Raw genomic sequence first — 15,334 nt, 5'->3', positions numbered from 1 at the left:
AGCTAACGTTGGTTCCACAGGACCCACACGACCCACAGGTGCTTACAATAGAGGGGTAGAGAAACAAGCTCTGTGTAATAAGATATTTTTGTGGGAAATGATGGATATACAATGTTAATATGGGTGCACCATTTTAACATATAGAGTACCCAAGCCCAGCCAGTGAGGGAGGGCATCTGGACTTAGCCTAGCCTCTGAAGTTTTCTACTTGTCTTGCCAATTCTCTTACCAAAGGTAATAAATTTCTCCCCCAGTCTCCAGAGTCACCCTCCAGCTGTAAAACAAAGTGCTGCTCATTGTTGCCCTCCTTTATCCAGAGGGCCAATTTTTTTTTTTAATAAATTCAAATAAAAACTTCCCTGTTTGCAGACATCATTCTGTAAAGGATGGGCTGGTCCGTGCCCATGCAGCACAGACCTTGTTAAAGTGAGCATGGCCAACGTCCAGATCCTGCAGCTTTGCAAGGGGCTCATACTAGATTAAATTAGGACTAGCTCTGGGAGGCAGAGAAAGGGGCTGCTTGCAGCATGTTGCTGCATTGGTCCCTAAAACAGGAATGAGCCCTTCCCCACTCCCCCTGAAAGCACGTGGGGATAAATAGATTACAGAGAAGAGCTATTGAAAAATGTCTGGGGGAGGCCTGGTTTCAAGCAGGGCATGGGACACTGAACAATAGCTGCCATTTTGAAGCAGCTAGAGCCCAGAGTGCTCTTGAGGAGGTGACGGAAAACACTGTCACAGGCTACGAGCCTTGCTTGTGAAATAAATGGCCCCTGAGAGCTCATTGTGCAAGGGCTGCTGACGTGCAAAGCCAGTGCTGAAAAACATCAACTGTGCTTTCTAAAAATATGAAAGAGCAGTGCCCAAGGGAGGTGGCTTGGGAAGGGAGAAGCAGAGGGAAGAGCCCAGCAGTGTTGCTGTATCCCTGCAGGATTTCTGGGAAGGCACCGTGCTTTTCTGTGCCCTGCTGAGAGCAGGGTCACACTGGGGCCCTGCTCACAGGAGTCACCAGCCATGCAAACAAGACCCTGGAGGAAAGAGCCCCTGTCCTTCATGAGTCCTCAGGGAAGATCACATCCCTACAGCGAGCTTTGCAGGTGGGAGATAATCCTCCAAGCCAAGCTGTTCACACCCTGGCCGCAACAAGGGGTGCTCCTGCCCCTGGTCAGCTCCCTGGACCTTCCCCACCAGGACAGTGGGCTGCAAGACCTTGGAGAGGTTTTGCTGCCCAGCAGGTCTGAAGGACGTGGCCAGACACAACCAGGCAGGGCAGCCCAGCCTCTGCCACTGGGGGAATCCTGGCCACTGTCACCACCTCTGGCTGCCCTTCCAGAGATGGGGGAGGCTCCTCAGCTGCAGGAGAGGCTAGCCAAGAAAAAGGTGCAGAAAGAGTTAAAGGTGGCAATTAAAATTCCCAGCAGAAAAATATGATCTGGGGAGAGAAAAGCATCCTTTCCAGCATTGCCAACCCCACATACTCAGAAATTATGCATCAGGCTCCAGAGAATCACAGCTTTAAAATTGCAAGGTATTTTGTTCTGTTTTTTAAAGAAAATTATAAACATTTGAGCTTTTCCTACTTGCACTCTGGTTTCCTGAAGCTTATGATTACATTTTCAAACTTTTCTGCAAATCCCTGAGGGCTACAAACTTCTTTTTTTATAAAATAAAATTGAGTAGCTCACCTAATGCCCACACCTTTGTGCCAAACAACAAAGATCAAAAGACTTACACTAAAATGAGGATTATAGGAAACACTGGAGATCTCAAGAATGAACACCCTGCAGCATAAGTCTCGTCATTTTTCTCCAGGGTTGCGCAAAAAAATATTAAGATGTTTTAACCAACATCACATTGCTTAAGTATTTTATTTGTCAGCATGAAGAACAGGTCTTCAGTGTCATTTTGGTTCCAATAATAATGTTGCTTGCAGCCAAGCGCTGCAGGAAAGTTGAAACTGAGGCTGCTCTCCCTGCCTTAGGGGCCAGATGAGCACACAGTTTCTAGGACCCTATGGTGTGCTCAACGTTGCTGCTGCTCGTGGAGTAGGGAAGGCTGTGAAACATTATCCAGTGTCAAGCCCAGACCCAGCCTTCCATCTTTAGCCTGATCCATACAGAAGTGTCTTGGCCAAAAGGGGCAGGTGGGTGCCATCAACTTATTTTCTTTGTGTCCAAAGGCACTGAAAGAACTGCTGCATGTCTTACAGGGAGACCTGTGTTACAGAGCAGGTAGACTGTAGGAAATATATCAGCCAGTAAAGAGGTCAGTGATCCTCCAAGATTAAAGACTTATCTGAGTGTGAACTCGCTATCCTGCCTCTTGAAAGGATTTGGCATATAACAGCCTGATTATCGATTGCTGTCCTTAAGAGAATGTGATCCTCTCCTTTGCACTGATCCTGTTAGCATTATTTACCATAACACTTGCTGAAACATCCTCTTGCAGAGATAATGGCTTCCTTTGGTTGCTGTCAGAATGAGCCAATGGAAACAAAAACACACTGCTAATAATTGTGTCCTACTCTAATTAATTAAAGCAAGACAAAAGCACTGCACTGCTGGGTTTGGCTTGCCATTGCCTGGGTGCCTGGACAAGCCCCAAGCACAGAGGCTGACCACAGGAATACCAATAACACAGCGGAGCCTAACACACAAGATTTCCACCAGCCCAGAAACTCAGCAAAACATTCATGAGGAGCAGGAATATGTTTGGCACCCAAACTAGGATCCAGCCACCCAGAGGCTGCTGTTCTAGACAGACCTCAGCCCACGTGGGCCTAAGGAGCTGCCAAAGATGGCAGATGGGTAAAGTACACAAATAAGCAAAGGGTTTTCAACAGTCCTCTTGAAATTTTTGTGGCACACCTGCACCATGCAATAAAAGCCAATAGCTCAGTCCAGGCAGGTAGTAACAGGGCTTTAGCAGGATGGTGGAAGAGAGGCAGAAATTGGCTTGCCTGTGTCTTATGGCAGGATGCTAAGCAAGGAAGTAAGTCCAGCTCTCTTCCTCTGCAAGTGAAGACCATAAACTCTGAACATTCTGCCTCTTCAGACTGAATCAGGATCCAGTCACAACAAGGACAAGTTAAAGAAAAAGGGAACAAAGTAAATGGAGTGCACAAATGCAAACTAAAAAGCAGTGGCATAGCCACAGCACTGAGCACTCACAGAACTCACGCTGTAAACAAACAGGTCCCCATATCCAAGTGCTGCTGAGCACACAGATACTTACTTATGATTTCTCCGCTGATGGACTGTGATCACAAGAGCTTGGCCAGCAGTCCAGGACTATCCAGGCTTCAAACATCCCTTGGGAGGTGGTTTCAGGTGCCCCTTAGCTGTGGTGCTGCCTTGTGAATCCCTGCTGTCCTGCACGCCCGCTTGGGGTGCTCCCTTGGGCTGGAACACTCAGGACAGCCCAGTGAGTGTCCTATGGGAGCCAGGCTTCTACACCAGCCTTCCTGTGCATGCATAAGGGTCTTGGACTCTTTCATTAATCCTTGGCTATTCCTGAACACCTTATTTCCTACTTTCCACTTTCCTAACCATCTCCTGAATTCAATCTTCAGATTCATTATGTAGGAAGAAGGACTATTGCATGTCACTAATTGAGCAGTTTAAAGCTATGATGTTAGAACTTGAGCACAACCTACCGAATGAAATAATTTAAAATACAAGCTTTGATACAAAATAAGCACACTCACCTCAGCTGAAGGTGCAATTGCCTGTTGTAGGTGTACAGCATCCACAGCTGGAAGTAAGGCAAACAACTGGGCAACCTTCTGCTGCCCACAGCAGCTCTCACAAGCTCATGCCAAAGAGGCTTCTCATGTGACCCAGAGAGAATGCAGCATTTTCTGTAAAGTTATCACCCTGCAAAGGTCAAAGAACAGTAGCCAAGGTTCATTTCTCCTCTGAAGCGAAGAGCAATAGTCAAGGCCATACAGACTGGAAACAGGTTTAGGGAAATATCCTGCTGACAGCATTTTATCAAAGTTGCAAGAAAACTTAAGCTGTCCAATTTTTCTGAAGCTGTCTTTGACATCTGGTCCCTAAAGAAATGAAACATTCAAGATTAACTAGACCCACTAATTGCATAGTAAATAACTAACTGCAATGGACAATAAAAAAATCTCTTCCTACAGAGAAAAATAAGCATCACAGCCATGAACAGACTTCATTCTGTAGAGTTTTTCATAAAAAAGATGCCCTTGATGTGAACCTGCTTCAACATCACACTGACACCCTTCCTGTAGGCAGAGGTAGGAAAAACAGAGACACCCTTTGTATCTGGAAATATGGGGTGCCCCCAGTGCTCCCCTCAACCTGTCAGCAGGGGGTTTTCTGCCCCAGACCTGAAGTTTGCTTCCCACCAAGGGAAAACAGTCTTTGCCTTGTATCATCACCCAGGCCACTGCTACAGGTTCCTCAGGGAAACAGAAAATCTATCACAGCATCCAGAAATCCATGGCAACCAGGGCTTGATTACCATAAACATAACACTTCTCCAGAGCTCTCTGTCTGTAGTAAATTAAAATTCCTTAGGGTAGTAACACCACTGGAAGGATGGGGTAGGACCCTACCCACCCACCAAGGCCCTCAGGTGTTTCCCAGTGCTGGTGGAAAGCCTTGCTCTAGAAATTCAGAGGAAGATTCAGTGTACTGATATGATAGAAATGTTGGTCTAAATGACTGAAGCACCTCATGCTCTTGGGAGCAGCATTTCTTTCTACAGAGTTCCTCTTCCTACACTGCTCAAGGTATAAACAATGCCTACCTGCCCAGCAAATTCAAATTTAAAATAACCTGACAGAGAAGAGGCATCAGAGCAAGCATCTTTTTCACTACTGGCCAGCTGGAGCATGCTCTGGCTGACATTGCCGAGTCCTCCCTGGGTCTCCAGCTGGGACGAAGCCCTCAGCCACAGCTGCAACAAGTCATGACAAGTCACGGTTGTCTCTGCAGAAGCTCTCCTTGTTCCATTCCCACTCCAGCATAGTGCCCGCCTGTGAGCAGGTCTGTGGTGGGCAAAGTGCCACAAAATCACACAGAAATGAGCAAATTGTTCAGCCAAGCACATAACAGTACAGTTCTCACTATTTTCACAAATCTTACCTAAATGTGGGTACCAGAGGTCAAAGGCATGTCTTGTATTGTGGGCCAACAGTGTGAAATCTGACATAATCAAGCACCACTGCTCCTGTCGGGCACATCTGCTGAAGCAGGGCCTTTGGGCAGCCACTGGACTGAGCTCAGGTTATGTTAAATTCTGTAAAAACACAGGAGAGATGATGATCCCAGCTGCAAACTAAGAAATTGGACTTCAGCCTCCCACCACTGAAAGGGGCACATAAGCCATTTTGTATTTATAAGATGAATTTATGAAGCCGCATTATGAAAGCATGAAGCACTAACTCCTTTAAAAAATAAATCCACAACACAGCTCATTTTGAGCTCCTACAGGAAGTCTGCAAAGTCATATACATTGTCTTATTCTTTTTTAAAATACTTTCTTCAATGCCTCCGGCTTGCTAAGCATCGCTTGATGGCTGCTGCATTAGACGGTACCTGTGAATTTGGAATACCTTACTCCGTAAAGGCGATCCAAGCAGTCTTTGGGCGGTGTGCTCTCCTCGGCGAGCATCGAGGCGCCGGGCATGCGAGCACTGCCCTCCAGCGGCACCGCCCGCGCAGGACCCGCCGCGGCCCCGAGCCGCACGGGAGAGGCGGACAGCGCTGTAACAGCAGCTGGGAGTTTACCTGCTAGGACTGAGCCCTTCCAGGGAGTGGCCGAAGCACGGAAAAGGCACGCTTTGCCCAGGGGTTAAACAGCCGGCTTCTGCAAGGCGAAAGCATCCCCTGAAGCAAGGCGGATACTTGGGCACCAGGGCAGCGGCGTGCCCGTGCGACAGCGGGAGCGCGCTCCTTCCTCCAAGCATCCCTCAGCCATGCCACCGCCCAGGTCCTACCGCAGGGAGCAGCAGCTTTGCAGCTGAGATACAGCTCTTTGGCCGCACTTAAATGCAAACTCCCAGCTCTGGTGCCCACGTCAAATAACTAAATGTCCAAGCATGAACCAGGGTGAAATAATGATCCTAATTTATTCTGCTTTCTTCAACCAGTCTCTTCCTTGGCTCCTGTGGCGTTTCTTCCATTAACTACCGGGAACCAGTAGGAATGCTTGAACAATGAACGACTAACAGGCATTTTTTAATTATTAGAGTCATTGAAACATTCTTCTACAGTCCTGCAAAGGGCGAGGGTGTTAGAACATTGTCATTTTAAAAACCTGAGCTACCCTGAGTTTAGGGGAAGAGGAGGTGCTGCTGAGGCAGCAGCACTTTATAAGCACTTTATTGCTTGGCTTGACTCTGCATTTCTTATAAAATTCAGCACACAAACACGGTGAAAAACAGCATTTCTTTAGGAAGGCTGGGGATTCACAGGGGAAAAAATCCTGAAGAGAGCGATAAAGAATTGCTGTGGGCTTTGCTATTGCACTTTATCTTAATTTTTATGGATCTTGCCCCTGTGCTACTTGGGCAGCCTTTGCTTGTGCCTGGTAGTCTTGCATATGCCTACAGAAAATCAAATTGCCCACAGTGCTGCAGGCCTCCTCACCCCACCTGCTCAGCCAGAGCCCAGCAACGAGCCAAGGCACTACTGTGCCACCACAGTGACACAGGGGGCTCAAGGCATCACATGTGACTTACTGGAGGGCCCCTTGTCCCCAGGAATGGCAGTGTGGTGCTCACAAAGGTGTAGGAGAAGCCATGGGCATGGACGTGCAGAGCCACTGGGAGCCACAGGCACTGCTCCTTCCCACCCAATGGGGATGCCTGTGCTGGCCTCCTGAGCTGCTGTTGGTGCTTTTCCGGCCTGGCTGCCAGCCTGGAAAACAAAGTTCCCAACCAAAGCAAGAGCAAGTGGGGAGGAACACGGAGAACAGCTCTGACATTCCTGCCTGCCTCCATCAATGTTTCCAGAGCAATAGGGCTGCAGAGGCTGAGCCTGCTGAGCTCCCAGATGAATAGAAGCAATGGACATGCTACTGCAGCATCATAATAGCCTTCAGCAAAGGAATTAGAGCTCAGCCATAGTGCAGCAAATCTCCCCGGTTAAAATCCCTTCCCCAGTCCTGTTAGTACAACTACCAAAAGAACAGCAACTTCCCTCTCTGTGAGGCTCTTTTAGACCCAGGCTTTATATCCTGCAAGCAGAGGATGGGATTTTACCAAGGGGGATTTTCCTGAAGCAGGAGGACAGAAGAGTGTGATTGCTCACCAAGCCCAGCCAGGAAAGGACGGAGCAGTGGGTGATCTGCCAAAGCTTCCCACAGCCGCATCCACCAGCACTAAGGTAACTGCATCCATTTTGCTCTAGTTTAACATGCTCAGCTCTGTTTCTAGAGTCCCTCCCTTGACCTAGGGGATGGCTCAGGTCAATCTGAAGGCAATAAATGCCTTAAATGAAGGCAAAATCTGCCGAGGGATCAGGAAGTATAACATCTGAGGGCATGGCAGGTGTAGGGAAGCACATCCCCTGTTACAGCCAGGGACAGGGAGCAGTGGCAGGATGAGCAGCAGTCACTCTTGCAGAAGCTGGAGGATCAGCCACCTTTCCAGTCCCTCTTCCTGCTCCAGCACCAGCTGCCCAGGCCCTGCTTCCCTGCACACCAGAGCACTGAGTGTGTGTCATGCTGTGCAGCCTTGCACTGACAGCACAGGGCAGGTACCAGTGTGGGGTGGGGAGCAGCTGCCTGTTTGGCTTTGCTTGGAGAGTTTGTGTGATGTCTGCAGTCCCAGCTGGATCACAGTGCAGAACACCCCAGGTCCTGAATGCAGCGCTGCTGTGCCCATGGAGCCCAGCCTTGCTCTGCAGAGGTCAGTTGAGGTATGTACCACGCAGAACCTTCCCTCAGCACCAAGGAGGGAATAATATTTTCAATGTTGGTAAGGCTTGGAGAATTAATTCCTATATGCAACCAAATAATTTCTAGACAGTGTCAGACTTAATACGTCAGGAAAAGAGACATGAAGGCCCCTAAGAGTTTACTAGAGAAATTACTCATCCACATAGTAATATCTTCCTAGACCTCACTATCAAAAGCTTTATTTATGGCCAGAAGAATAAGTATTTTATAATCTCATTAAAAACAAAGTACCCTGGATGCATCATGTTTTCAAGTATTTGCCTCAGCAGTATCTTGTGAATGAGAGGAGCTCTGGTTCATTTTCCTCTGTATGAAGTGCCCATCTTTACCTGTCTTCTCTACCCATCTTGAGCTGTCTCCCTCTTGCTCTCACCAGCTGTCTCATTATGAGGGTGGATGCTGGAAGAAGTGGAGGACCAGAGCAGAAGATACACGAACTGCACAGGATATTTCCAAAATGAATGGGGTTCACAGCTGATTGCTCTAAATGCAGATTTCTGTTTCAACAGGTGCTGAAGGCTAAGAGTGGTGTCCTGAAAGAGAGCTCATGTTTTGCTTGCATTAATTTAATGTTATTTGGACTTTTGAATCAATCCTTCCCTCACCTTCCCAGCCACTTACAAAAGAAGGGACCTCTTAACCCCTCAGCAGGATGAACAAGACCAAGGGAGCTTTTGATAGCCCAGAACTTTGGAGCCAAGGTTGCACACAGAGCAGCACCTCCCTGACCAATCTGGCACCACCCTTTGCATTTGGACAGCAGGCTATGGACACAGCCCTGAACGTAATCCTTATCGTGGTCCTCCTGGTCATCATGGTGTCTCTGGGATGTACAATGGAGATAGCCAAGATCACAGCTCACCTCAGGAGACCTAAAGGTGTGGCAATAGCCATATTGGCTCAGTATAGCATTATGCCCTTGACAGCATTCATATTGGGCAAGCTCTTCCAGCTGGGCACCTCAGAATCCCTGGCCATCCTCATCTGTGGCTGCTGCCCAGGGGGAAACCTCTCCAACATCTTCAGCCTGGCACTGAGAGGGGACATGAACCTCAGGTAAGGAAAGCTACATACCTGTTCATTGTTCAGGCCAATCTAGTTATATGGCTGGTTCAGAAACTAATTTAATCAACATTAGGAGGCCCCAAGAACTGAAATACTAAATCCAAAACATTTTTAAATTGCTCAATGAGTTGATTTGTCCCTGTTTTACAATGTCACTTTCTACCTTTCTCTGAGTCATTGGAATGCTGCTCTTGATGACATGGGTGCAGGAACACGTTTTCCTCTCCACATAGCAGTACATAGAGCATATATATATGCTGTGTCTATACATGCAGTTCTGTGTAAACTGATCATGCTGCTTGAAGAGGCTGCATCAGTGAGAAATGTTGAACTAGCAGAACGCCACTCTCCAAAACACCCTCGTGATAAAAAGATCCAGCAGGAAAATACAAAGTATTACTTTTTCTCTCAGTTGTGAATTTCTGAAATGTGAACTGTACCCTTGTCATGGGTATGTATGTACCCTTTCTCAGCATGTATGAAACTTGAGTCATCTTCTCCCTTCTCATTCATATCACATCCTTCTGCAATCTGACAGTGATGTTGGGAAGATCTCAGTGACAAGTTGGGAAAAAGCAAGGTAAAGTCTTCTATTAAAATAATCTGTTCAGGCAAGTAATCAGATTAGCATACTCCATTTTTAAAAAGTGTTTTTCTTCTACTGAGGGGTCCTTTCTTCATCTCAGTGTTGTAATGACTGCATGCTCCATGGTCCTGGCAATTGGATTAATGCCACTGCTTCTGTACCTTTACTCGGGAGGACTATATGAGGATGATTTGGAGGGCAAGGTACCTTACAAAGGAATAATCACCTCCCTGGTGCTGATGCTAATCCCCTGTGCCATCGGCATCATCTTGAATGAGAAGAAACCACAGTACACTGGCCTTATCACCAAGGTAAGAAGTATCCTGTGCTAGTTGCCTTTCAAACAAGGGCCTTGAGGATGTTTTCAAATATAGAATCACAGACATATTAACTTCTCTAAGACATGCCACAAATCAATGAAAGGGTTGAGGCTAGAGCTCAAGACATCCACTTCACTGCTTTAATGGTTAAAATATTTGCCCAAGGAAAAGTCCTCCATCTTTTCCAGGCAGACATTTTGTAGCCAACTTCCTACATTACTCTCCTTTTGTTTCAGTTTTAACTTTGGAAATTTTTTGTTACATCAGCACTAATGAATCTCATAGCCACTGCCCCAAACTACTGGTGCTACCAAAGCAGAACGCAGATAAAAACCAACCAAACAACAATAACTATCCCAAAACAAATTAAAATCACCCCACTGCTATCAGAGGTCTAGCACAAGGCACAAATCGAATCACAAAATTGCTACTTAAGTTATTGAGATACCTCTCCAACAGAAGCCACTGTATCACCAAGTGTCCACTTATGCCTGGAATCATGTCCCTGCCTCCTTTATACATCAGGCATTTAAACAGCAAAACAGAAATCCAGAAAAACAGATGCACCATTGTCTAACTCAAGAACTCTGCTAGGCTCTACCTGTGAGTAAAGTGGTTCCCTCAGCACTTGCTTGGGGTAGACCAGAGCCACAAAGAGACCTGGACAGAGACAAGTAGCAATGCCTGAGAAAGAAGCAGCTTGTGCAGCAAGAGCAGTCATTTTGCATATAGACTAGAAAGGTATTTGGTTATTTAAGGTCTCTCTCAGTACTAGCCAAGGATTGTCTCTTGTTGATTACTGATAATGTTTTTGTCCATGAAAGGCACTTGTGCCCTCTCTGTACTTCACGTGATGGACAGGGAACTGGGTACAGCTGCTTCTAACAGCTGAGGAAAATTTTACTGGGGATTTCTCTCTTGTCAATCACTTTTATTTTAGGCAGGGATGGTTATGCTTCTACTGTCATCTGCTGCTATAATTGTTCTGTCTGTGGCCAATATGGGAAGCTGTATCATGATTGTCTTCTCACCATCTCTCCTGGGAACTTCTGCCTTAATGCCCCTTACTGGATTCCTGCTGGGCTACGCTGTCTCTGCTGCCTTCAAGCTGGATGACCGGTATGTTCTTCCACACGTCCCTCCCCTCTCTCTCATCAGGAATAGGGAGGTTTGGCAGCTCTGCTTTGCAGAGCAATGGTGAAAACATGAATTTTAGGAGTATACTTCTGTCGAACACTGACTCCATTCACCCAAAATAGGACCTAGGAATACAACCAGACACAGTACAAGCTGGTCCCAAGCCAGTGACTCCCACAGCTTGAGTGGGAAGAGAAATTTAACCTCTGCTTGGCTTAACTGAGAGGGGAGGAATAGCTAAAGCAGGTGTTTTTGGCACAGGCACCTGATCACCATGGAAGGTTCACTGAACAAGTAGATGGAGGGTTTTGGCTTAAGGTCGCTAGTGACCTGCTAAACATATTACCACCCTCTGCTCTTGATAATGAAGCTGGGGGAAAAAAATTATTAGCACCGAAAAAAAAACCAAACCCAAAAAACCACAATTATTATTAACCACAACATGATTATTTCCCAGCTAATTACTATCTCAAATCAGTCAGTGTATTCTCAGCTGCAGCCCCAGGAATTTAGAATGAAAACCTGATATATAAAACCTGCTCCTCCTTTTTTCCTCATCCTACATGAAACAGGTAGGAATCCTCCTAGTCCTATTTATACCTTCATATGTCAGACTCTTACCACCTCAGGAGATTACTTCCCTGCAGGAAGCTGCAGAGTCCAGAGGAGGAGACAAGGCCTCTGATACCATTATGAAAAAAGTTCACATTTGTAACACAATCTGTCTCTGCCCATTGCAAATGGAGCAGGAGGCAAAACCTTCTAGGGATTGCAGTATTGTTCCTGATAGAGCAGCTTTTAGCCACAGGTAAGTGCACCAGCAAGGTGGGCAGGGCTCTGTTTCAGTTGTTTGAAAGCAATTTAAGTATGTAATCTATTTAGCTTTTTCTCCTTCAGATGCAGGAGGACAGTGTGCATGGAAACTGGCTGCCAGAACGTACAGCTTTGCTCAGCTATCCTCAAAGTCGCCTTCACCCCAGAGATCATTGGCCCCCTGTACTTCTTCCCACTGCTCTACTTGCTGTTCCAGCTTGGAGAAGGATTTCTGCTCATCTTGGTCTTTCGGATCCATGACAGAAAAAAGCAAGCCAAAGGCAAGTACAGCTTCGCTCCTTTATTTCTTAGACTTTCCATGCTACAATGTAACTACTGATGCATCTCTGCTTTATAAAGGCAGAATCCAGTTGCTCTTTAACTAGGGATTACATACCCAGCACATTAAATTCAAATCAGAGTCAAAAATTCAACAGAAGACCTTAGAAATTCCATGGACTTCTTGCATCAGCAGCATGTTTCATACAGCTACATACTATCAAAATTATCAGTGCTCAGGTTTTCACAGTCTGGTGCTTTAAGCTACAGTGGACACCCTGTAAAAGTCATGACCTGCACTGAGCACATGGAAAGAACAGAGGTGTTTGTGTGTGGCTAAAACTACACAAAAACATTACATATTCTTTAATGCAATAAATCCCACCTTTGCTTCAAGCTGTTAAGTGATTCCCTGAGAGGACAGAACTGCCAAATACTACAGTCAATGGAACGAAACATTTGGGTCTTTTGCTAGAAAAGTACATAAAGAGATTGAAACTTCATTTTAAAATATATACAATATTGGTACAGATGTGAAATAGACTCTTCTCCAACTACAGCAGGGCCCTAATTCCAAGCTCAGCTGACTGCACAGATGGCTGAATGAGATCCTCCACTCACCACCCCTCTGATGCTGCCAGTCCAGCTTTTCTCCACTGCCTTGAGACAGATGCAGCAGAGTAGCTGCTACAGAGCTGCTTCAGGATCACTTCACCACATCTTATAGCTATGCTGGAGAACAACTTAATGAGGGGGGGGAAAACACACTCATTTGGATCCTTGGGTGAGCGTTCAGAGTAAAGCAGTTGATACTGGAAATAGACACACAGGGGCTGGCAAGACTGTAACAGAAAGGTTGTATTCCAGCCTCCAGGTCATAAATGACTGGAAACAAAATGGCTTCAGTCTTTTGGCAGGAATCCCAAGCTCCTTCCTCTTGTTTTACATGACCCAGTAATTTCAGTTGTAGCTGTCACAATCTTTCCCTAATCTGGTTTCAGTAAAGCCTATTCTCACATTTTTCTCTTTCTTCAGATGCAGCAAAAATGATCTGTGCAGGTGTGGACACATTTAGCACTCAAGAAATGAAATCAGTGTCAAGACATTGCAGAAACAGTGGAAAACGAGGAAAACAATATATGGATTCTGCAGCAGTTGCTCTCACAACCCTCCAAGCTCTACCTTCTGCAGCCAGCTCATAGGTCTGCAGCTGTTCTGTCAAATGTATCTATACGCTCACTTCACAGCAGCCATCTGCACCCACACTGTTATTCTCCAAAGACTTCGCTCCAGACTAAGCCTTGCTGTGTCAGCCCAGAAAGGAGGAGACCTTCAGTGACTTCAAAGTCATTGTGACAACCATTTGGGACAGCTGAAAAACATGCCAAGTGACTGTCCCAGTTTTACCCGTAAGAAAATCTTCGCCTACATCAGTTCCTTTTCTTAATTTCACTTACCTGTAGCTGTCCTGCTGGAACACAATGGAAGCAGATCCTGACAATATCACTGCAGATTAATGTAATTTCTCTAACAGACGCAGCATGAGCTGTGAAAGTTTCTCCATGCAGAAGCCAGTGAGATCGAATGCACAGCCAAGCAGCCCATGGGCTGTTGGTTTCTCCCATCCTCCAGCAGGTACTGTGTGGTACCACTGATCCCCCAGAGCAGAGGCCACACAAACCAGGATCATGGCTACACAAACTGCCTTTGTATGCTGAGTTTAGGCCCAGCAGCTGTACCTCCAACATCAGAGGAAATTTAAATGTGCCTTCTTTTGTAGCCATCAGTGAACCCAACACCACACCTGTTCTACATACCACTTAGGTATGGTCACACTACACACATAGTACCAGGAAAGATTGGCATCAACATCTCCAATGTCCAGACTATGCCTTGTAACCTAAAGTAGTTCATCTTAATTAAGAATAAACTGGTTTGTACCAAGAACCTACAATAAACAGCGTAATTTCTTACGCCAGAAATCAACAAAAGCCTCCATATTGCAAAGCCTGGGAGTTTAACAGGAAGCTCATCATGACAACAGCCAGCTCCCCAGGGAAAACGCAGGCACTTGCTTATGCTGCTTGCATGGCAAGTAAGTGGTGTGGTCTAGAAACAGAATTTAGAACAACTATTTATAGAGCAGATACTACTTCACATTTAGCCTGAAAGAAGTCTGTGACCCCTTTCATCAAATCAGGTGCCTTCAGCCACCTGGGTTCCAGTTGAAGCCAAGTCCCACTGGGACAGAGATGCCCATCATCTCTAAGTTAGTAGGATCAACTGACTAAAAGATCTCTACACAGCCGACCTTCCACCCTGATGAGTGTGAATGCTGTTTTACTCCTGCAAGTTCAAGCCCTCTGCTACACACCTCTTGGAGTGGTGACAGCTGACTGGTAACAACCCAGTTAACTGTGGATCCTACCCCCTCTCAACACCCGCTCTCAGGAGTGCCTGGCAGCCCAATATACCGACAGCTCCACAGACAGACCCATGCAGTACAAGAGCTCCTCCTCCTTCCTTAGCTTGGCACCCAAGAACTCTGCAGCAGCAGGGAGAAAGGGCAGCAGGGCTGCAGAGGCCAAACACCCAACCTCCCACAGGCCAGACCTTGCTCTTCTATGATCTATGCAAATCCGAGCCTAGGCTACAAAGATCTTTTTAAAGGTTTCTGTAGATTACCATAATAGCTTTGTAAAGTGCTTTATAAGAAAACACATTATTTTAAAAATTAAATTCCTAAGTTGTCTTGTGGGTGAGGGCTTGAGAAATACAGGGACTGCAGAGGACTGCTGCCATTGGAAGGCACGAACACTAAAACACAGAACCTCATGGTACTACTGCTGCATTACTCCCACCCACCAATTTAAAAGTCCCTCTTCCCCAAGAATGAGGACTAATGCTTACAAAAATGGTTTATCTACACTTCAGTGTTCTCATACCAACATGCACAAATACACTAATGAAGTATGCTGACTACATCTGCCATTAACACTCCATACTTATTATCCCAAGACATTAAAAGCTAAATTACTCATCCACTCCACTTTTTGCTATGAACTATGACAACCTGATTATCCATGTTCTTATTTCAGAACACAGACGTACAAGGACATCACACGATCTATTTAAAAGGATCCTAATTCTCACCCCTGCCCAAAACAGTTATCACGTTGGCACAGCTCCATCTTTAAGG

General features: G+C 46.1%; 2 protein-coding genes across 12 annotated transcripts in view; one reads left to right on the top strand and one right to left on the bottom strand.

Annotated features, from left to right (window-relative positions):
* SMOC1 (SPARC related modular calcium binding 1) overlaps nt 1–7,035 on the bottom strand; it is a 163,953-nt gene extending 156,918 nt beyond the window's left edge. For 8 of the 10 annotated variants that reach the window (XM_053944828.1, XM_053944833.1, XM_053944836.1 and 5 more), the window contains exons 1-2: nt 4,809–5,474; nt 3,707–3,875 (exon numbers count right to left, since the gene is read on the bottom strand). The gene's annotated coding sequence lies outside the window, so the exon portion shown is untranslated. Of the gene's footprint in view, nt 1–3,706; nt 3,876–4,808; nt 5,475–6,715 lie in introns of those variants that run through there. The other 2 variants (XM_053944831.1, XM_053944830.1) reach the window with 2 other exon arrangements.
* Nucleotides 7,036–7,069: 34 nt separating this feature from the next.
* Nucleotides 7,070–15,309, top strand: SLC10A1 (solute carrier family 10 member 1). 2 transcript variants are annotated; one of them, XM_053944841.1, is made up of 6 exons: nt 7,070–7,361; nt 8,445–8,991; nt 9,687–9,897; nt 10,847–11,025; nt 11,941–12,137; nt 13,171–15,309. In XM_053944841.1, exons 2-6 carry the CDS (start codon nt 8,588–8,590, stop codon nt 13,335–13,337), a joined length of 1,158 nt encoding a protein of 385 aa, XP_053800816.1. In that variant the 5' UTR covers nt 7,070–7,361; nt 8,445–8,587; the 3' UTR covers nt 13,338–15,309. The 2 variants fall into 2 exon arrangements, with proteins under 2 accessions (XP_053800816.1, XP_053800817.1); XM_053944842.1 differs by having other exon boundaries at nt 8,312–8,991.
* The last annotated feature ends 25 nt before the right edge of the window (nt 15,310–15,334 follow it).

The sequence above is a fragment of the Vidua chalybeata genome, chromosome 6, assembly GCF_026979565.1.
Source record: "Vidua chalybeata isolate OUT-0048 chromosome 6, bVidCha1 merged haplotype, whole genome shotgun sequence".
Taxonomy (NCBI): domain Eukaryota; kingdom Metazoa; phylum Chordata; class Aves; order Passeriformes; family Viduidae; genus Vidua; species Vidua chalybeata.
Note: the sequence above shows the minus strand (reverse complement) of the source record. Positions and strands in the feature narration are given on the sequence as shown.